This window comes from Muscardinus avellanarius (assembly GCF_963383645.1).
Source record: "Muscardinus avellanarius genome assembly, chromosome: 3".
Taxonomy (NCBI): Eukaryota; Metazoa; Chordata; class Mammalia; order Rodentia; family Gliridae; genus Muscardinus; species Muscardinus avellanarius.
The window spans coordinates 127,546,963-127,570,164 of NC_137788.1; the positions used below are offsets into that span (position 1 = coordinate 127,546,963).

At 36.2% G+C, this 23,202-nt stretch overlaps 1 protein-coding gene across 1 annotated transcript in view; it reads right to left on the reverse strand.

The window, feature by feature from the left end:
* Positions 1 to 23,202, reverse strand: part of VPS13C (vacuolar protein sorting 13 homolog C) — a gene marked incomplete at both ends in the record, with an annotated part of 203,754 nt that overhangs the window by 51,663 nt on the left and 128,889 nt on the right. The window contains 14 exons of the mRNA XM_080691629.1: positions 939 to 1,065; positions 5,984 to 6,117; positions 6,389 to 6,517; positions 8,618 to 8,782; positions 9,949 to 10,053; positions 11,880 to 12,269; positions 13,871 to 14,165; positions 14,644 to 14,765; positions 16,030 to 16,190; positions 17,010 to 17,274; positions 17,743 to 17,892; positions 19,096 to 19,182; positions 19,549 to 19,914; positions 22,778 to 22,870. Coding sequence (XP_080547755.1) covers positions 939 to 1,065; positions 5,984 to 6,117; positions 6,389 to 6,517; positions 8,618 to 8,782; positions 9,949 to 10,053; positions 11,880 to 12,269; positions 13,871 to 14,165; positions 14,644 to 14,765; positions 16,030 to 16,190; positions 17,010 to 17,274; positions 17,743 to 17,892; positions 19,096 to 19,182; positions 19,549 to 19,914; positions 22,778 to 22,870 — 2,589 coding nt within the window. The remainder of the gene's footprint in view (positions 1 to 938; positions 1,066 to 5,983; positions 6,118 to 6,388; positions 6,518 to 8,617; positions 8,783 to 9,948; positions 10,054 to 11,879; positions 12,270 to 13,870; positions 14,166 to 14,643; positions 14,766 to 16,029; positions 16,191 to 17,009; positions 17,275 to 17,742; positions 17,893 to 19,095; positions 19,183 to 19,548; positions 19,915 to 22,777; positions 22,871 to 23,202) is intronic.

The window sequence follows — 23,202 nt, forward strand, 5'->3', positions numbered from 1 at the left end:
TCTCAGGCCTCTTCCAGAGTCTTCTATAAATATTTGATAAATTTACCTACCAAAGAATTGTTTCAATAAATGTTTCATTAAATTCATAAAATATCTCATATATGACAATTACATATTATCAAAATCCACTGCTTATATATGACCTTGATTAGGAAAACATTTCTTAAAACAGCTCACAATTAGCCGGGTGTGGTGGTGCATGCTTGTAATCCCAGCATTTGGGAGGCTGATACAGGAGGATCGCAGTTCACAGCCAGCCTCAGCTACTTAATGAGGCCCTTTGCAACTCAGTGAAACCCTGTTTCAAAATAAATAATAGAAAATATGACTGAGGGTGTAGCTTGAAGGTAGAATACCCCTAAGCTCCATCCCCAGTACCAAAACAAAACAAAACAAAAAAAAACCTCACAGGTAAACAATGGTACGGGTATGTTTTGAAAAACAGTGCTTGGCTGGGTGTGGTGGCACACACTTATAATCCCCACCCTTGGGAGGCTGAGATAGGAGGATCACACCAGTTCAAAGCTAGCCTCAGCTACTTAGTGAGGCTCTCAGCAACTTAGTGAGACCCTGTTTCCGAATTTAAAAAATCGTAAAATAGGTCTGGGAGTGTAGCCCGGAAGTAGAAAGCCCCTGGGTTCCACCCCCGTACCACCAAAAGAAAAAAAAACAAAACAAAACAAAACAAAAAAAAAAAACAGTGCTTTACTGGTCTTTACTTGGTAAAAATAGATCAAGCCTATTTTCTATACTGTAAATACATTACTATGATTCAATTATGATAAAAAAAGTATGAACTATCTAAAACAAGCCATAAAAATAATTTATCTGTAAATAATGTCAATTCACTTTCAGTTCAGCAATGACCAAGATGACCTGGTGAGGCTCACTCATCTGCTTCCTTTGCCTCAGCTAGCATTCATTCGGATCAAATGTACCTTTAACAGATCATGGTCACCAAGGTTTGTTGCGTATCTCCATGTAAGTTTTCTGGTACCAGTGGGATCTGCCCAGGCAAAAAGTCGAGCTTGTCTTGGAAGCAACTCCACTTCTTCCTGTGACCCACTAAAAGACAACCAATAGAGGAAAGATAAGAATGTCTTGGCCTTGAGAAACCCAGCTCTGCAGTTTACTGAAAAGGGAAATGGCACAAAAGTGTTAAGAAATGACTCAGTTACAAAAGCAAAGGGCTATTAAAAATACTCTAAAATATCCAATAAATTAATGGTAAACAAATTTGAAGACTATAATACAGTATTCTTCCCAAAGCTGCAGTTCACTCTGAGTTGATCCAGGAATTCATCAAGGTAAATAAACGAGTACATTAGTGTCCACCTATAGAAATGGCTGAGAACAGTAAGTTCTTCAGCAGCAGCAGAACTTCATTCAGTGTTGAAGTTGAAACTTAATCAAAAACAGTACTCAAGAGAAGAGTCTCAGAAAAATAAAAAAAGAGTTCATACTATTTCTTTGCAAAGTATAGTCTATGGACTGGCAGCAATACCTGGAAGCTTACTGAAAATACAAAGTCCTGCATCATATCCAAAATCTACTGCATCAGAACTAAATCTTTATTCTCCCAAGAAATTTAAAAACTTACCATTAACTATTAGGAAGAATTGTCCTGTGCAATACCAAAAATATTTGAGAAGCTGGATGTACAATGTTTATAATTCCAGTGACTAGAAAGTCGGAGACAAGAGGATTACAAATTTCAGGCCAGCTGGGAAAATCAAAAAGCACTCTGCCTTAATATAAAATAGCCAGACATGGTGGCCCATACTTGTAATTCCAGTTCTTGGGAAGCTGTGATAGGAGGGTTGCAGGTTTAAGGCTAACCACAGCAACTTAGTGATACCATGTTTCAAGATAAATGAAATAATATAAAAAAGGGGAGGCTGAGGATGTAGCTCAGAGGTAGAATGCCCCTGGGTTCAATCTCGACTATCCAAAATTACTAAATTAATTAATTAATTAAAATGTAAAAGAGCTGGGGATATAGCTTAGTGGTGGAGGTTTTCCCTAGTATGTGTGAGGCACTGGGTTAAAAATAAAAACCCTGAAAAAGTGAAATAAAAATTAATCCAACTAGGTTTCAATCCTATCTGTACTTTTAGATCTTTTACCAGATTCATGCCATAAGAGTTAAGAACACAGATTCGTAAAGAAATGTTATCTACATGCACATATATACTTATTTAATAAAAGTATTATTGCATATTTTAAGGTTCAAGTCTACTTGTTATAGCATCACATGGCATTATCCAAATGACAGCACAAATAAGAATAACAAAACTTCTATTACTCTATATTATAAATTTAATATCAATCTCTCTTCACTCTTCTCTAATTTTACATTCTATCACCCTTAACCAGATACAGATTTAAAGGTCCACTGAGCATTACAAGATAATAAAGGGAAGATAATTTTTTTTGGTGCATTGTATTCATACCTCATATTGGAGTAAAAAACTTGTACGGACATACATATACACATCAACCATTTAGCCCCTACCCAATTCCCTCCCCATTCCTCCTTCCCTTGCTTGTCTTAGTGGTTGACTTCAATATGTTTAAGTACATTGTATGTTTTAGAGAATTTCCTTCTTCCCTCCTCCCATCCCCTCATTTAGGTTGTCTTGTTTGCTCCTCTATAGGATTTCCTTTTTCATCTAGAGTTCCTCCTATGACCCATTTCTCCTTAGCTTTCACATATTAGGGAAAGCATCTGATTTCTTATTTTTTGTGACTGACTAATCTCACTTAGCATAATGTCCTCCAGTTCCTTCTATTTGCCTAAAAATGATGCAACTGAGTTTTTTTAATGGCTGAGTAAAATTTCATTGTGTATGTATCTGATGGTTTTGTAATCCATTCATCTGTTGATGGACATCTTGGCTGGTTCCATAGTTTGGCTATGGTGAATTGTGCAGCTATGAACATAGATACACATGCATTAGTTTGGTAGTTTGGTTTGCTTTCTTTTGGGTAGATACCCAGAAGTGGTATCAAATGGTAGATTTTTTCCCATTCTTCTGAGGATTCTCCACACTGTTTTCCAAAGCGGTTGCACTAATTTGCAACCCCACCAACAATGTCTTAGAGTTCCCACTTCTCCACATCCTCGCCAGCATCTGTTGTTGTTTGTGTTTTGAATGATGGCCATTCTAGTTGGAGTTAGGTGAAATCTCAGGGTAGTTTTGATTTGCATCTCTCTGATTGCCAATGATGTTGAGCATTTTTTCATGCATTTATTGGCCATTTGAATTTCTTCTTTCATGAAGTGTCTATTTAGTTCGTTTGCCCATTTACTGATTGGATTATTTGTTTTTTAGTGTTGAGTTTCTTGAGTTCTCTGTATATTCTAGATATTAATCCTCTATCGGAAGTATAGGTGGCAAAAGTCTTCTCCCACTCTGTTGGCTCCTGATTGAGGTTCTTGACAGTTACCTTTGCTGAACAGAAGCTCTTCAGTTTCATGTAACCCCACGTATTGATTCGCCTTTTAATTTGTTGTGCCTTTGGGGTCTTGTTGAGAAAGTGTTTATCTGTGCCTATGTGTTGTAGTATTGGACCTATGCCGTCTTCAAGGACCTTCAAGGTCTCTGGTTTAATTTCTAAGTCTTTGATCCATCTTGAATTGACTCTTGTGCAGGGTGAGAAAGTGGGATTAATTTCCAATTTTCTGCATATGGTTAACCAGTTTTGCCAACACCATCTGTTGAAGAGGGTATCTGTTTTACAGTGTATGTTTTTGGCCCCTTTGTCAAAAATCAATTGGCTGAAAGTGAGTGAGCTTGTTTCTGGGTCTTCTATTCTGCTCCATTGGTCTATATATCTGTTTTTTTTTTTTTTTTTTTGCCAGTGCCATGCTGTTTTTATTACAATGGCTTTGTAGTATAGTTTAAAATCAGGTATTGTGATTCCTTCTGCATGGTTTTTGTTGCTGAGAATTACTCTGGCTATTCTGGGCTTTTTGTTATTCCAAATAAATTTAAGGACTGGTTTTTCTATGTCTGTGAGGAATGATCATGGTAGTTTAATGGGCACTGCATTGAATCTATAGATCACTTTTGGAAGGATGGCCATTTTAAAGATATTTATTCTGCCAATCCATGAACATGGAAGATCTTTCCATCTTCTAAGATCTTCGATTTCTTTTTTCAATATTTTATAATTTTCTTTATAGAGATCTTTTACCTCCTTGGTTAAGTGTATTCCTAAGTATTTTATTTTCTTGTGGGAGATCCTAAGTGGAAGTGTTTTCTGAATTTCTTTTTCAGTGGATTTATGGTTGGTGTACAGAAAAGCTTTTGATTTTTTAAGACTGATTTTGTATCCAGACACTTTGCTGAATTTGTTGATCAGTTCTATAAGCCTTTTGGTTGAGTTTGTTGGGTTTTCTAAATATAGTATCATGTCATCTGCAAATAGTGAAAGTTTGAGTTCTTCTTTTCCTATTTGTACTCCTTTGATTTCCTTTTCTTGCCTTATTGCTCTGGCTAGAGTCTCTAGTACTATATCAAAGAGAAGTGGTAATAATGAACATCTTTGTTTTGCTCCTGTTTTTAGGGAGAATTCTTGAAGTTTTTCCCCCATTTAATATGATGTTGGTGGTGGGCTTATTGTAGATTGCCTTTATGATGTTAAATTATGTTTCTTCTATTCCAATTCTCTGCAGTGTTTTTATCATAAATGGATGATGGATTTTATCAATGCTGCTCAAGTTCCTGGGAGTGCAGTGCTGGGATTTCTCCTTTAGGGGCCGCAATTTCACTTACGGTTGTTGTGTGCGCTGATCTGAAGCTGTCGCTGGCAATATGGTGCTGCTGCCACACACTTGTCCGTGAGGCTGGCGTATTTCTTTTCTGGTTTTGAGCTCCATTCTGAGTCCCTGGAGGGCTTGATGAGCTTGGCCACTGGGAGTTTTAGACATTCTTTGCGCTGGAAGAACTGCTGAATTACACCCAAATGATCTGTAGCTGCTCACATCAGCTCCTTGTTTATCTTTCTTCTCTGGAGCCTTGTGCTGTGAGGGAAGATGGCGCCGGCATGGTTTCTTTCCTGGTCTCTGGTTGTTCTTCTAGTCTTCTTTGTCTCTGTCCCTTGTATTTGCAGCTTTTATTTTTCTACTGATAGTGTTTTCTGTCTATGAAAAGCACTGATTTTGTGGCAATAGAGATCAAGTGTTAGCAGGACTTGTAAATGCTGCTTTTCTCAGTCACCATTTTCCCAGAAGTCTGAGAAGGTAATATTTAAAACAATTCACAGTTCCTTATCTGCAATTCCAAAATTTAAAAAGTTCTAAGAGCCCCAAAACTTTTCTGTAAGTTTCTTATAGAGAGAATTTGGCACTATGTAGCAATGTTAAAACATGATAAAGTGAGGTGTTTGGTATACAGATGCTCATTATATCATTCCCTATAGCTTTACAGATGTTTATATTTCATCTTAGACATTCTTTTTTTTTTTTTGGTGGTGGTACTGGGGTTCCTGGAAGCCCTTCTACCTCCGGGCTACACTCCCAGACCTATTTTTACATTTTCATTTTGGAAACAGGGTCTCCTAAGCCAGCGCGCGGCTGGCTTCGAACCTGCGCGATCCTCCTGTCTCTGCCTCCCAAGCGCGGGGATTATAAGCGTGCGCCACCACGCCCAGCCTCATCTTAGACATTCTAAAGAAGAAAACTAATTTGACTGTAAAGATCTATTTTGAACTGATATTAAAATATTAATAGTTTTTATAACACGTGGTATAAATATTCAAAAGCTTCACTACAGAAACATTTTCTGCAGAAATATTGTCTTTGGTTACATAATACTATCTCAAGATGAGTCTAGGGCATTAGTAATAAAAAAAAAGTATGCTCCATTTTACCTTTCTAAAATCTGAAAACATTTGATATGTAAAATCCAAGTGCTTCTCAAAAGGGATTGTGGACTAATAAAGCAAAATGAAGTTTTCATCAACCGCTTTTTCATACCTCTGCTTATATATGAGAACATCCCATGGTGTATGGTTTATAATCAGGGCAGGTGCACATCCCTCATGGTAATCAGAAAATGTTATGACAGTTGAATGCTCAGCAGTGTTCACATCCACCAAGATACCTCCATTCTGTTGTGGGGGGAAAAAACTACATTTGATATATTGGTTTAGCCTCAATTAGATAGAATTTCAATCAGTTATATAACCATAAAGGCTTTGTCTTCCTACCAAAGAGCAAAATGATTCTGATTTCTTACATTTATATGTATGGCATGATATATTAATACAGCAATACATTCAAATAAATATCAATGGATTCTTATAGCATGGTTTAATAAAATACTGTAAAGCAATTTTTAAAAACTCAAAGACATTTTTACTTTAAAATATGAAAACTTACAAGTTCTTCTAAGCTCAATAAAGTGCCATTATCCTGCTGGTTATAAAAGAATGGTTTGGAAGACCCTTCACAGCCCACCACTCTCACACAAAGTTTGCCTGACAAATTTTCAGGCCAAAATGGAAGACACTAAAAATAAATAAAAAGTAATGTTAGTCTTAAAATAATACTGTCATATAAATAAGACACTGCTCAATTAAGTTTTCAACTCTAAATTTAATCTTGATTAAATGGTTACTAAGTTTAAGATATTCCCTCTATATCTCATATGATGTGTACTGATAGTGACTATTTATGAAACCAAAGAAACTCTACAAGAATAAAGATATGTTCATCTATATGTACTTATGAGATATAATGATAATATGAAAAACTGAAGAGCCTGTTGCTTAAGAATGCCTAAACTATCCTGAATATTTAAAAACTATAACCTTAATAACATTTGATTCTTTTCATATCCCATTTTACTTCATTAACACATCAATTCTTTCACAGAGTATCTTGTACTCGAGAAACCAGAAAGACAACTGAAGGCAGAGAAGAGATTTCATGAGGTCCCCTTTTTCCTACTTCCTCTCTAGCTTTCACTTATGGGAGAAAATACAAGGCCCTTGATTTTGTGTCTGGTTATTCTCACTTTGCTAAACTAAGTATTTTAGTATTTTTAAAAAATAACTCTGCCGGGCGTGGTGGCGCACGCTTTTAATCCCCGTGCTTGGGAAGCGGAGACTGGAAGATCGCGCAGGTTCGAAGCCAGCCTTGCTGGCTTAAGAAACCCTGTTTCCAAATACAAAGTATAAAATAGGTCTGGGTGTGTAGCCCAGAGGTAGAAGGGCTTCCAGGAACCCCAGTACCACCAAAAAATTCAAAAATAAATAACTCTAAAATCTTCCGTTTTTCTTTGTGAACTGCAATGTGCATGAAGGTTGGTTAGTTTGGCTGCAGACCTGGCCAAAGTCAAGCACTACTGCTTATGTTTGTACACACCCTCTTCCCTCACTGTTTCCTCATTCTCTCCACCTCCTCAAATCACACCCTCAAATCCCACCTCTTCCATGACACCATTTTAAAACTCTAATCCATCAGTGTTTGCTGAGGCAATTGTCAATAAGCTTACTGACCCTGGCAAAGTCTGAACCTCAGATTCCTTTTCTGCAGCATAAGAGGGTTAGATTTTAGTTTTCAAGGAAATTTCTAATTTACCTCTTCAGAAATTCTATAACCACATATAACTTTGCATATACTATCTTTATCTCAATTATTAATTTCTATGCATCTTAGACTCTGTCAAAAAGATTAGTTTCCTGAGTATGGAGACATTATATTGACAACTAACACAGTACATAGTTCATTGACTCTATTTCTCACAGTACACAGCCTTGCTTTATACATAGAAGTAGAGAAGAACTGTTAACCATCTAGACTAAGCTAGTGGTAAATAGTATCAATAATTTTCTTTTCTTAAAAACATACTTACAGCCAAGCATGATGGTGCACGCTCATAATCCCAGCATTTGGGAAGCTGAGACAGGAGGATTGCAGTGGTGTGAAGCCAGCCTCAGCTACTTAGTGAGGCCCTTTGCAACTTAGTGAGACCCTGTTTCAAAATAAAGAATAAAAAGCCAGGCGTGGTGGTGCACACTTGTAATCCCAGCACTTGGGAGGCTGGAATAGGAGGATTCCACAGGTTTGAAGCCAGCCTCAGCTACTTAGTGAGGCTCTCAGAAACTTAGCAAGACCCTGTTTCTAAATAAAATATAAAAAATAGGTCTGGGAGTATAGCCCAGAGGTAAAAAAAGAAAAAAGCCCCAGGTTCCACCCTCAGTACCACAAAAGAGAGAGAGAGAGAGAGAGAGAGAGAGAGAGAGAGAGAGAGAGAGAGAGAAAGAAAGAAAGAAAGAAAGAAAGAAAGAAAGAAAGAAAGAAAGAAAGAAAGAAAGAAAGAAAGGGAAAGGAAGGAAACAGGGCTGGGAGTGTCGCTTGGAGGTAGATTGCCCCTGGGTTTCATCCCCAGTACCACAAATTTAAAAAAAAAAATAAATAAATAAAAACAAAACAAGAAAAAAAACATGCTTACAGTGTGGAAAAAAAGATATTTCATCGGCTGCAATACTTTAACACACAAATAGGAAAGCCAGTGTGATGCCGTGAGGTGTACAAAATCCTTATTTACATGTCAAAATTTCTTTATACATTTTAAGAGTTACTTATAGAAAAGGAAACTTTTACCTCTGAAGAAGCAATATAGTTCCACTTATTAGTCGGTATCAAGCCATCAGATGTAATTTCACCCACTTCTAGTTCTAACGATGATTTGTTCACAATGGTACAAAAAGGAGTCAGAGTGACTATTCGTGAAAGATTAAAACTGCTCATTTTGATGCTAACACCCACCTGTGGGAAAGAAACAAGCAAGCTAACTTCCCAGCACTGCACTCATCCTTTCTACGCATACACATACTCCCTGCTTCACAAGTAAGCTTCTTAAAATATTTCAAAAATAAGAATTATTGAAAAAATCACTAATGTAAGCTATATCCCACTATGAATTATCTTCTCACTAAAAATTCTTTTGATTCCTTAACTGATGCTATCAGAAACTGATTCAAGAATATCAATCAGTAATTTAATGACAACTTACAATAACATATTTAGTCACTCTAGTGTTCTTTACTTTTTAATATTTCAATCAAATGGCTTTATAAATAACTAGTGGAGAGGCTCAAATTGCTGCTTAATTACCTGTCATCAGTAAAATAAAAATTTTGAAACAGTAAAAAAACAAGTCACTTAACCTCGGATTATTTAAATTTTTATTTTATTTTTATTTTTTTGGTGGTACTGGGGTTCCTGAAAGCCATTCTGCCTCCGGGATACACTCCCACAGGCTATACTCCCAGACCTATTTTTTAACTTTTTTATGTGGAAACAGGGTCTCTTAAGCCAGAGAGGCTGCCTCCGAACCAGCGTGATCCTCCTGTCTCCGCCTCCCAAGTGCGGGGATTACAAGCGTGCGCCACCACGCCCAGCGGCTTATTTAAATTTTTAAACTAGTCAAATATTAGAGTTAAGAAATGTTGGAGCTAGGAATGGTGGTGCATGCCTGTAATCCCAGTTTTCGGGAGGCTGAGACAGGAGGATCACAGGATCAAGAATAGTCTCAGCAAGCAGTGAGACTATTATCAACCTAGTGAGACCCTGTTTCAAAAATAACAATTAACAAAAGGGCTGGGGGTGTCGCTCAGAGGGAGAATGCCCCTGAGCTCAAGCCCTAGTACCACCACCAAAAAAAAAAAGTTTGGCAGGATGAGTATGGAATGAAGATTATGCTAGACTACCAACAATTTCCAAGTTACTTATCTGAGCGAATTCAACTCACTGCATTAAACTTTCACAAATTCAAGTCCTGCTTCGTAGCAGTGGTCATAGAAACTTGTAGAGAGAGCTCTCCACATAATACGTTGAATTCAAATTTCTGTACCTTTTAAGGATCCAGCTTGTTTGATGAATTAAGGAAAAGGTAAATGGAATCAAAGGTAAATAATCAAGCACATGCTTACCAGGTATTCCATATTGTTGGCAGGACACTTCACACAGCCATAACTTCCTACTGTATCCAATGAGAAACCACTGGACCACGCACTAGTTGAAATTTTTAATTGTACCTATGCCAGAGAATACATACAATCAAAAAAGAAACCTAAAAGATAATAGTAATTTTATATGATGAAAACCTGATACGTCTCAAGAAGTTTCCTTAATATCATAGAACACAGAAAAAATATAATCATAGCCATATTGCAAATGGGAAACAGACCCATTAAAACTCTAGGTGATAATATAAAAAAGCACCTTCCTATGTAGCTAAGCAATGAGGACAAGAAATTTTAACATGTATATCAGTGAGATCTTGTAGGACTTTTTTTGGTTTTGCTTTTGTTTTTGATGGTACTAGGGATGGAACCCAGGGGCCTTCTGCCTCCAGGCTACACTCCCAGACCTACTTTATATTTTATTTGGAAACAGGGTCTCTTAGCCGGCAAGGCTGGCTTTGAAGCTGCACAATCCTTCTGTCTCCACCTCCTGAATGCGGGGATTACAAGCATGTGCCACGCCTGGCTTGAGTTGTTTTTTAAATAACTGTAATGCAAAATGATATTTCCAGTGTGAAACTTATAAAATAGAGCTAACAAATTCTTCAAAGTTTTGGCACATAGAGATTTTATGACTTTTAACATTATTCAACAGGAACTAAGTGAGAAACAATGAGAAAGACATTATGAAAGGCCAAAGAACATAGTTCCTGTCTTCAATGAACAACTGAACCAAACAGAGGTAACAGGAAATACACACTGATATTTATGACACAAGCTCCAGGTGACAAGAGCCATGTAACTGGTACACAATGCTATAGAGGTGAGAGGATAATGAGTTTACCTCTGACTCTGGGATTTAGAGAAAGTCGTTTACTAAAGACTTACCTCTGCACCTATATTAAGCTCATTCCTACCAACCCAACTAGATTATAAAAAGACTGAGTATAACCAGAGGTCATACATATAAATAGCTAATTATATCATGTGTAAATACTCTTTAAGCAGTGATACTCAAAGTGGTCCCCAAACCAGCAACATTAGCATTACCAGGGATGCAGTTTCTCAGGACACACCCAGATCTACAAAATCAAACTCAGTCTAAGAACAGAACTCAGCAAATAGTTTTAAAGTCCATTAGGTGATTCTAATGTACAATGAAATCTGAGAACTACTACTTTAAGAGAACACAAATGGGATACCTGGATTCTTTAACATGTGTGTATGTGCATGTGCACATGCATATGTGTGTTCCTGCTGGGGACTGAGCCCAGGAGCATTCCACTTCTAAGCTATACCCCAGCCCTATTTTATGTTTTACTTGGAAACAGACTCACTAAGCTGCTGAAAGCCTTGTTAAGTTGCAGATGCTGGCTTCCAACCTGCGATTGTCTCAGCCTCTCAAGTTCTGGGTTACGGGCATGCAACACCACACCTGGCCTAGACTCATTTTAAATGGTCAGAAACTCTTCACACTTATCAGGACTAAAGAGAATGCCATAGGACAAACTACAGATAACCCAGAAAGATGAAGAAAAGAGGGGAATGGAAGGGGAAAAGACGGCCTTGGCAGAGGGTACGGCAGATGCAAAAGCCGAGCATGTGGGAATGAGCCTGGTGAGTGAGTCTGTAAAGGGAGGAGGAGCCAAGGCTTAAACAATCAGGCTTCTCTTCCAGCTGCTCAGTGTAGTGCTTCACACAGGAAGGCTCAGCTAACACAGACAAATTCAACTGCTCTGTGTTTAGAAATGTGCTATCATTGCCAGTAAAGTATAAAACTATTCCAATCTGACATAATTTTAAGAAAGGAAGTAATCCCACAGGCTGAGGAGAAAGGGTAAATGAGTAGCTTGCTTCAGTAAACTGCTATTGTACTGGCTACATGAGCAAAAACATACCTTGTTTTTACTGAAAATACTCTTCTTCTTAAAAGAGAACAAAATAATGTCCCTAAAATCAGCTGGATGTTTCACATGAGTATCTTCGGAACGATACTGGAGAACCCGAGAAGTCTTATTGATTAACCAATAGGGACTAAAGACAGAGAGCACCATTCGGCTGCCAATTCTCCTGACGTGTACTGACAGGTCAACCGTCATCACTTCTGTGGATTCAGAAGAAAAGCACACAAGAAAGAACTCAGGAAGTGTATCACAGATGCGGAAGTGTCCGTTCCAGTTTTTGCCCAGGTATTTCACCAGGACCAACTCCATGATTTCGCCGCTGATTCGTGAGTGCAGAATATCAGCAGCACTGCCTTCTGATAGCTCGTGAGTTTCTGCAGATCCCTAAATAAAAAAAAAAAAAAAAAAAAGTATTACCATCGCCCAAGCCGGGCATGGTGGCGCATGCTTGTAATCCCCGTGCTTGGGAGGCTGAGACAGGAGGATCGCATGGGTTTGAAGCCAGCCTCAGCTACTTAGTGAGGCTTTCAGCAACTTAGTGAGACCCTGTTTCCAAATAAAATATATATTAAAAAAAAAAGGTCTGGGAGTATAGCTTGGAGGTAGAAAGCCTCTGGGTTCCACCCCCAGTACCACAAAAAAAAAAAAAAAATACTATTACCATCACCCAGTAATCACTAGAAACTAAAAAGGAAATACTATATACCGCAGCCACAGGCAGAACTGTCTTTTGGCCATTAGTAAGCCAACAGTCATGAGTTTTGAGAAAAATCATATCTGTGCCAAGAATCCAGGGCTGGATTCAGAGAGCCTAGCTGTTGTCCATTAGAGCTATGGATTGAATGAGCCACTTAAGTGCTTGGCTTTAGTTTCATCTTCTACTCACATACCATGCCTAATGATTCCCACAGGAACAGAATAAGGAAAATAAAGTCAAGCTATTCTAATAAGCTAGCTAAGTAAGGTGGAATTATTTTTAAAATAACAGTAACATATAAAATAGGCTTCTTTACTGAAACCTTCTTTTCTATAAAGATTACACAGTTCATTTGTATAACTCAAGAATGATTCATTGTAAGACAAAGAAAATAAACAATTTAGGCTCCAAATGCTTTGCATGACTTTTATACTTTAAAATATTATAGGCCATAGAAATTCTTAAATATTTGCCTATCCTAGCAATAGGAAAGGTTTCTTATTATTTCTTAAGAATGGAGAGTAATTATTTTTATTTTTAATAAAACTTCAGCCAAAACAATCATATTAACTTTTCTTTTTTCTTTTCTTTTATTTTTTATTTTTTTTATTTTTTTATTTTATTTTTTTTATTTTTTTGTGGTGCTGGGGATTGAACCCAAGGGTATTCTACCTCTGAGCTACATCCCAAGCTCCCTCTATTTTGGGTCAGGGGGAAGCAAGGTCTCACTAAGGGCTTTGCTAAGAACCTACAATTCTCCTTGTCTCAGCCTCCCAAGTAATAGGATTATAGGCACGTTATCTCCATGCCTGTCTTAATACTAACTTTAAGATAAAAACTTTAAGATGAAATATTTCCTCATTGGCTTTTTTCTCCCCTTTAGTTAATGGAATTTTACTTAAAGATGATTCCACCTCCTACTTTATAGCAGATATAGCAGAGAAAAGTAGAAGGGATCCAGAAGCTGAAGTGCCTAGGATTAAATCCCAACTCTAACACTGACGCGCTGTGGAACCTTGGACCAGTCACTTAATCCCGCTGTAACTAAGTTTACTGTTGAGTAAAAAGGGTCTAAGAATAGTATTTACTACAGAAGGTCATTAAAAGGATCCAACATGTCAATAGATGTCAATAGTACAGTGCCTGACACATAATAGAGGTTTTGCCAGTTTTTGTTATCTTTAGCATTATTAAAACATTATAAAACATGTTGTATGAAACAATGACTTCAACTACAAAAAAGATCCTATAATTCATTTTGTGCAACAGTAAAATCCAAGAGAAATACCTCAAGCAAGTATCGTAGAGAATATGGGAGAAGATTCCGCAAAGTGAGAGGAGGATAAAGGTGAATGATGTAGGCTGGGTCCCAGTCTTCCCCGTGTGCACTGATATAGCTGAGTTCATCAGGCAAAGCAACTGTGCTCACTATCAGAGGCAAGAAGTTGACTTCTACTGATGGGCACTGCAGCATGCATTGGACTTCCCTGCTCCTGTGAAGCTCTTCCTTCCAGGAAATATAAGTGGTAGATTCTCTGTACTGATGCTCTAAGACTCCAGCTGGTTGAATAAATAGTTGACATCTGCAGAAAAAGAAACCAGAGAGGGGGAAAAGTTTGAGATCAAAAGAAAAGGAATCTCATTAAATCTTCTTGATAACTCTACAAAGTAGGTACTATTTTTTTTTTTTTTACAGTAAGAAAACCATACCACAAAAGTAAAGAAACTTGCCCCAGTTAACTCACAGAGAACTTCGGGGGCTTGGGGGACATTCTATAAACAAGGACAACTTAAATGTTTTTTCATTTCAAATATAAAGGTAATCTAATAAATACAGGTATCAAAAATTCTAAAACATCAAATATAAGGAGTTTTCATCTAAGTTCAATGATAACAAAAATGTATTTTTCTACATCTAAAGGTGTCTTAAAACTAGCCTTTACAGATCTCTAGATAATAAAAATATGAGGTTATTTATCCCAGAGTATAAAATATAAATCCCTTATTTAAAAATATTTATTATGAACTTTTAAAGCTTAGTATATTCAAAGAAGTATCTACCTATATGAATCTAAAGGAACATGAAACTCCTCTTCCGGTCTGGCTACTCCAATGCGTTCCAATAGCTTAACATTCTTAACAAATTTGTAGATGATAAATGCAATAGAGAAATGGTTTTTAATCTGTTAGAAAAAAAAAAGACATATAATAGCTTGAGAGGTATGCAAGTCTGAAGGAAATCTTAGCTATACTTTTTTTTTTTTTTTTTTTTTTTTGCAGGTCGGGAGATGGAACCCAGGGCATTCGACCTCCGAGCTACATCCCCTGCCCTATTTTTTCTTTTTTTTCTTTATTTTTTTTTTTTTATTGGTGCACTGTATTCATACATCATAGTGGGATACAAAAAAACTTTTGCAGATATCCCTATTTTTTATTCTATATTTTGAAACAGGGTCTCACTAAGTTACAAAGGGCCTCACTAAGTAGCTGAGGCTGTCCACAAACCACAATCCTCCTGTCTCAGCCTCCCAAATTCTAGGATCACAAGTGTGAGCCACCAATTCCAGCTTTACATTTATTACTTTTGGATCTAAAAAGTTCCAAACATGATATCAGAAGGCATTTTTCATTGGCAACTGAAATTTTGAAGGATTTTTAAGTGCTCTCTCTATTTATATTAAATTTGATGTTGAAAATTATTACAATACGCACATACTCTGAATAGAACATGCTTAATTTTTATCTTTCAAATATGTATGTGTTCTGAGGGTTTCAGGCAAATTTTCTCCATCATAACCTTATATTAATATATCATATGACTAGACAGAAAATACTAATAAAAGAAATATGAGAAAAATAGTGTAAATTTCCTTTCTTGACTATAGTTTGATATATGCTGGAGTTAATAACAAAGAGATAACAATGCCAAAATTTGAAATCTTTTCATTTTCCCTAATATTATAAATAAGAAAAAATGTTATTTGATGAGCAAATATTGATCATATGTTGAAACCTACAATAATGCATAGAAAAATAAAAATGTTTGGTAAGGTCTTAAAAGTAGAAAATATTTACACAGATTAAGATGCTAAAATTTTTTTCAGGAATCCCAAGTTATATAAAAAAAATGAGATGCTATCCTATTTGACAACCAACTATAATTATAATAGTCCTCATTTCTGAATCTTTAAAGGAATATAAATCAAGCTTCATTTATTTTAAATCCCAGAAATTATTTTTAATAAATTTTTAAATATAAAAATTTTTAAACATTTTAAAATAAAGAATACTACAAAAGCAAAATAGAAAATAGAAGCCACTTTAGTTTTATTTCTCAATTATCAATATTAACCTAATGAAGTTCTACTATATATTCCTGTATTCAGATAAATGATTTAATATTTCCTGTTATATACTGAAAGGAACACAATTCACTTAAAGTACTACCTGCAGAGGAGAGCGGAGAGTAATTACTTTATTCCCTTCAGTTGCATCAATCTGTACCAGGACCGAGTCAGAATGACTGGCATTGGGATTCCGTACATTATATAATCGCCGTCCAGGTCTCGCAACAGGAATATTTGCAACTTCTGTATATCCATATGGCACTAAGAATACAAGTGAAAAGAATTTAATATCTGCCAATGTTGGAATTTATTTAACAACATTTCCTATTTCAGAATAACTAACACCACAAAATAAAAAGTATATTTCCTCATAATAGAAATAACCATTATTTTATATATTCTAAAATATAAGGATTAAAAAAGAAACACAGGTACAAATATAAAATGTTTAACCCCAAACAATATTGGGAAGATTTAAGACAAAATCTAACTTACTTCATATTCTCGCAATTATACAGCAGAAATTTCTTTTTCTTTATAATGATAACAATTACTGTCAAAATTTTAGGATGTTTGAATATCATATTTTCTCTCCTCATTGAACTCTCATTCTTTCTGAAGTATGCAATGTATTGTATTACTCGAGAGTGTAAAAATAACCTCGTTTTTTTTTTTTTTTCTTAAGTACTTCTTTTTTTTTGTGGTACTGGGATTTGAACCCAGGGACATTCTATCTCTGAGCTACAACCCCCACCCTATTTTTTATTCTTTATTGTGAAAGATGGTTTCACCAAATTGTGGAGGGCCTCATTAAGTAGCTGAGGCTGACCTCAAACCTTCAATCCTCCTTAGTCTCCCAAGTACTGAAATTACAAACTTGCACCACGCTTAGCTTAAAAATATTTCTTAATCAAATTTAATATTTCTTAAGGTTTAAAAAAAAGAAATGAGTTTACCAACTACTTATTTCAAGCCTTTAAAAATGCTGCTACTTAAGATATCTGCAACAAAATATTTTTCATATTTTAATAAAAATAAACACACAATTCCAAAAATGCCCTTAAAATAAATTTAGGATACCAAAGGTCAGCGTGAAGAAGGAGCTTTCTTGACGGCTCAACACAGACAATTTCCCTTGATGAGAAGGCTCCAGGCTGGCATACTCCAATTCCAAATTCTGACCAGCATCCACATCATAAATCCCGCTCTTCTCAGAAGAGCCCATTACCCTGAGATTATGATTGGGCTGAATCTTTATGGGAACACCTATTGCATTCTTAACCGTAAATGGAGCTCTGTCTTTTAAAGAGTAGTCAAAAGTAGAAGCAGTTCCTTCTGAAAAACCCTGAAAAGAAACACATTATCATTGAATTTTTGCAAAGTGTCCATGTGTACATTTCTTTCAAACATTTTACTTTACCATAACTAAACATTTTTAAGATGTTCTTTGTTGGTGCATTGTAATTATGCAAGTGTAAAGTATATGTAAAATGTATCATAGTGAGGTTCAATGTGATACAAACACACTTGCAGAGGTCTTGCTGTGCTTCCCTCGAGATTCCACCCTACTATCCCCCACCACCAGTGAGGCTGGTAGTGACTCCTTCACTGTGAACACAGCCTTTCCTTCATCAGATCTTTTACCGCTTCTGACCTCCTTCTCCCTATTCCTTTCCACTATTCCACTGGTCTCTCTCAATTATCTAAAGTAGCTTTTGTTTCCTATTTTAAACTAATTGTGAAGACCAAAAAAAAAAAACATGTTTAAATTTTAAATTCTACTTAAAATATTTCAAGTAAGAATCAAACATACTTTTGCTAAATTGTTGAAAACATTAAGACAACTTTTGGATACTGTTATATTCATTGTATCTCCTGAAGAAATGTGAATTGCCATTTGTGGCTCAGGAATAAAATCATCTCCTGGCATTAAACTTTTATCCTGGATCGGGTTCTTCTTTACCTATGAAGATTAAACAACATGACAAATTGAAGTTATCAGCCAAATAATAATATTAAAATATTCAAATATGTTGAATTCTCCTAACTCGGTTGTCTTATACTAAAGCTCCTCAAAAGTCTATTAATCAAAATATCCAGAGCTTCCCGTTGATTTTGTGCAGACCAGCAATCTTTCTTGCAGTACATAATCCATGCATGAGAAAATGCTTAGAATTATATCATGAAAGCACTTAAAAGTCAGCTAAAATATTTGTTTCTTGGGGATCACGTAGAACATAGCTAGCTGTTCAGTATCAGCTATGTCAATTTCAGTGCATGACTCCTCAGTAAGGCTGCCCAGAGAGGTGAGCTGTCTGTGACTTTATTAACAAGATGTAACTAGGATTCCTGTTAATGTTGAAAACTGTGATTTTTTATCTAGAATTCTGAAGTGCACCCAAGAAATATCATAAATAAATAAATAATACAAAAAAGTTCATAAGTAAGAAAATTAATTCTCCAATGTTTTAGTTATACCCTTAAAAATCAGAGTACCTTAAAGAGCTTGGTCTATGTGAATTTATCTACCTGCGTACTCTAATAGAAATAAAAACAGAAAATGTTAACATTTATTTAAAAATAAGTTTTAGCTGGGTGTGGTGGTGCACACTTGTAATCCCTGCACTTGGGAGGCTGAGGCAGGAGGATCGCACAGGTTCGATGCCAGCATCAGCTACTTAGTGAGGCTCTCAGCAACTTAGTGAGACCCTGTTTCCAAATAAAATATAAAATAGGCCAGGGAGTGTAGCCCAGAGGTAGAAAAGCCTCTGGGTTCCATCCCCAGTATCACCAAAAAAATAATAAATAATAAATAATAAATAAGTTTTTGGTAATATAAAGAATACTTCATATAAAAACTTTAAAAACACATGAGAGGCATTTATAATTTTCTTTAGTGCCTGCCTTAACAGAAGACAAATGAATTCTCATTTCTGCTCTGCATTCAGTATGTTGCAATATCATATTCACACAGTCTCTTGTAAACTCCACTGTATATTCATGATAGAATGAAAATGATATGTCTGAGTATTAGCAGAAAGAGTTTCAACCACATGGATCTCCTGAAAGGGCTCTGAGGAGCCTAGACCACATCTTGAGAATCATTCAACTAACAATTATTTATGCACAGAGTCACTCTATACAAAATATCTTATGCTTTGCTTACATCAAGCCTTAAATTCCATTGTCTATTTCCTTCCACTCTCTCTATCAGTGGCTCCCAGACAGCATGGGTCTCATTGTAATAGTGAACCTGAAAAGGCATGAAATTATAAATCAGTCTTTCAACTTTAACCACATAATTCTGTAACCAGTAGGGAAAAAGTAACCAGTGTTACATATTAATAGCCATTTTAAATTCTACCTAGAGACACAAAAAATATAGTGTATTTCCCTTAATTCTTTTCCTTTTTGCCATAAACAAATTATTTAGCAAAAGACTCCATAAAAATGATTACTGTGCATGATTATACATGAAAAATATTAGAATATATAATCTATTCATAAAAATACCTACTGTAGTATATTTGTGAATAAACCTCCCCACAAAAAGTGCACAGCATAATTCTACAATTCCTCAAGAAGTTGGCTCTGAAGGTACCAAGTGATGTGGCCATACCTGCAGTGTCATGTCAGCAGCAGCAGCCATTAGGGAAGTCCAATTTTTAATGTTTCCTGAAAACTTAGACTCTGCCAACAATAAAGGGACAGTTCGATGTCCAAGGCCACACTCCAAGGTAATCTGAACCGACTGCACAGAAATGGCACAGTTTTCCTCTATCAGTGGATGTTCAGCATCTCTGAAGCTTTCTGTTACTTCTGTTGCCACATCCACACCAAGAAACCAAGAGTTATAATCATTTACAGATCTGACACCCCAAAGATTTTCCATTTCCTTAGATGTGTCTTTCGATTCATCTTCTTTTGCCTTTGGTGCCATAGCAGCCATGATTGTCATCACAGTATTAAGAATTATGGGCGAAATCTTTAAAACGGAAAGCAGAAAAATATTTATAGCAAAATTTTTCCAGATAATAATTAAAAACATGCATGATAAAAAAAACTATAAAAATAACTGAAATTTAAATATATTAAGTTCACAACTAAGAAAAACAAGAGAAAATAGAAATTTATTTGTGAAGTCAACTAAATGCAGCACAGTGATTTCTGCTCAAATCGCCTGGAATTAAGTATGTAATGTTATTTGTTAATAGTCACAACCTAAAGGCTCAATTGATCAATACAGAGAAAAACAGCGTTATGTGAACTGATAAATGTAGAGGTGTAACTAAACTTTCTTTTCCCAACCAGCTGTACTCACTAAACCAAGTTGTGATCCTCATCAGTGTAGACATAGACAGGCTTCCATTTGTCTGATGGAAATAGAGGTCGAAATCATGCATCTCTTGACTTACTCTAAGATCTGTCTCTTTAGCATAGTGTCTGCTCACCTCCTCATTCCTATCACTGTACTTTAACTCCACACTGAAGATATCCTCTATTTCCAGTCAGCACGCTCTCAGCGTACCCTTAAAACTGCCACAGCAAATTGTTTGTAAAGGCAACAGTGGGAATGTCATTCCTATGCTTAGAATCTTCAGCAACTTCCCATAACTTTCAGGGAAAAAAACAAACTCTCTGGCTTGTTACAAAAAGCTGTTTGTAAGCTAGTGCCCATTCTGTTAGGTAGACAGAGTTAAGAAACACTGAGTGAACACGTCCAGAGGATCTCTTTATTATTCACTTCTCACAATCCTTACTTACCTATCAGGCTAAACAGATAAATACCTCATCAAAAGGAGGAGCTAGCCGGGCGTGGTGGCGCACGCTTGTAATCCCCGCGCTTGGGAGGCGGAGACAGGAGGATCGCGCAGGTTCGAAGCCAGCCGTGCTGGCGTAAGAGACCCTGTTTCAAAAATATAAAATAGGTCTGGGAGTGTAGCCCGGAGGAAGGAGGGCTTCCAGGAACCCCAGTACCACCAAAAAAAAAAAAAAAAGGAGGAGCTAGCATGCACTGCTCTCCCGACCTGTCAACAGAACCCTTTGTTTTTCCTTGTCTATCTGCCTGCCTTTTTTTCTTTCTTTTCTCTTGTGATACTAGGGATTCAACCCTAGGATAGTCTACTTTATTTTTTATTTTGAAACAGGGTCTCATTAGATTGCTGAAAGTCTTGCTATATGGCTGAGGCTGCCCTAGCAGTCTGTGATCCTCCTGCCCCAGCCTCCCAACTACGGGAATTACAAGCCTGCCACACCATGTCCAGCTTTTCCTGACCTTATTAATGTGACCTCTAACCAACAATCCCTGTCCTACAACCCCACAACTCTACCATACCTTCTGTCCAGCCATACGAGATGACCCCTTTTAGTTCCTAAAGGCCTTTTGCATACCTTTCTTTGTGCATATTGTTAGTTCTGTCCAGGTAACCTTCCCCTTGTTCTCCATCTATATCTAATCTTCTACCAGCCTTCAAAACTCAGTTCAAGAAGATCTGCTTGCACACAGCTTTTCCTGCTGTTCTGGCCTAAAGAGAGTTCCTCATGTGTGTGCCCAAAGGCACCTTGCTCACAACCCTAGCACTGAAAGCTGTGCCACTGATTTACTTCTTTCTCCCATGTGTCATTAAGGTTTCAAAGGTAGAGACCATGTATTCCCAACGCCTTGTACAGGACATTTCTTTAACCAGTATGAAGAGATCAAAATGTTTAGTGAATGATTAAATTTAAGTATAAAGAAATGAAAGTTGCCCTAAGCATTTAATCTAATTCCTTAGAGAAAATACATGCATATTTAGAGTTTCCCCCCAATTACTACTATACATCTTTTTAAATATAAATACATTAGAAAAACACAATCTAAAACTATCCACTCTTTTGTAAACTGGGAAACAAAAGCACTGTTATTTATAAGACACATCAAATGAAATCAGTTTAAGCCTTAATTCAATTGCTAGCGGTCAATGACCTATGTAAGTAAAGCTACTCTCATCGGCATTATACACTAGTGGCAATAACCACCTCATGCTTCATTCTTTGGAAAGAGAGAAAAATTGATTCCAGAAAATATTCTATATTTTCCATTTATAACTGTCCACAAAGTCATACTTAAAAGTTGAATGCTACTGAACAAGAAGTTTATTTTTGTAATAATTTAAATGTAAAAAATTTAAAAAGCAAATCCAAATAATTCATTTATAACACACATTTGTCATTATAAATAATTTATAAGACAAATCAGTTATTGAGCTAAATAAAATTATAAATCAAATAAAAGCCTAAAAATAACTTACTACAAAGTAATAGCAACCTCCTCTCTCCATCCTTTCTTCCTTCTCTACCCAACCTATCTCTTCTTTCCCAACTAACTCAACCTCCCCAATACACACATGCAAATGTAAACTCCCTGATCATTTGTAAATATTAAAAATACTTTTTTAAAACAGGTGTTATGGCACAAGTCTGTAATCCCAGTACTTGGGAGACTGAGAATGGAGGATCATAATTTTGAGACCAGCTTTAGCAACCTAGCAAGATCCTGTTTCAAAATTAAAAATAAGAAAGGGGTGGGGATGTAGCTCAGAGGTAGAATGCCCCAGGCTCAATCCTTACCAACACACACACACACACACACACACACACACACACACACACACAAATACTCTCTTAGAAAATAGAATAAGCATTGGCATAAAGAAAAGGTATTTTATGGTATTATTAGATTATTAAATATGTGACTAGCCTAATGCTGGTGTTATAAGAGACATCAAAAGATACTGCTTCAATTAACTATAAATATGCAATAGTCTTAGAATACGAATTTTCATCCAAAGAATATGTTAGTCACTAACCTTAATTATAAATTCTTTAACCACAATATTTATATTTTGTTTTCCTGAGGCCCATGTACATTTTTCCATAAATAAAGAGCAGGGCTGTAAAACCTAAAAATAAAAAAAAAAAAATTTTCTTAGTAATAGATCTAGTAAGTATATCATAGACACTAGAGCCCTGTCTTAACTTGGGTTTTCTGACTATAGCCTATTACTAAGAGCAAAAAGGTAAATTAAATTAGCTAAAAACCTCCTGTGAGGGCTTTCTGAACTATGACAAGTCTGTGAACACTGCAGACTTTTAGCAACTGATAATTTTTAAATCCCACATTCTGAAGTAATGATGCAAATTTACCTTCAGTTTAAAATGTTTCCTTGTGCTACAATGGTTTCTATTTTTATCAGTTTACTGTGCGTCGTTTTTTTACCTAATCTTATGGGTG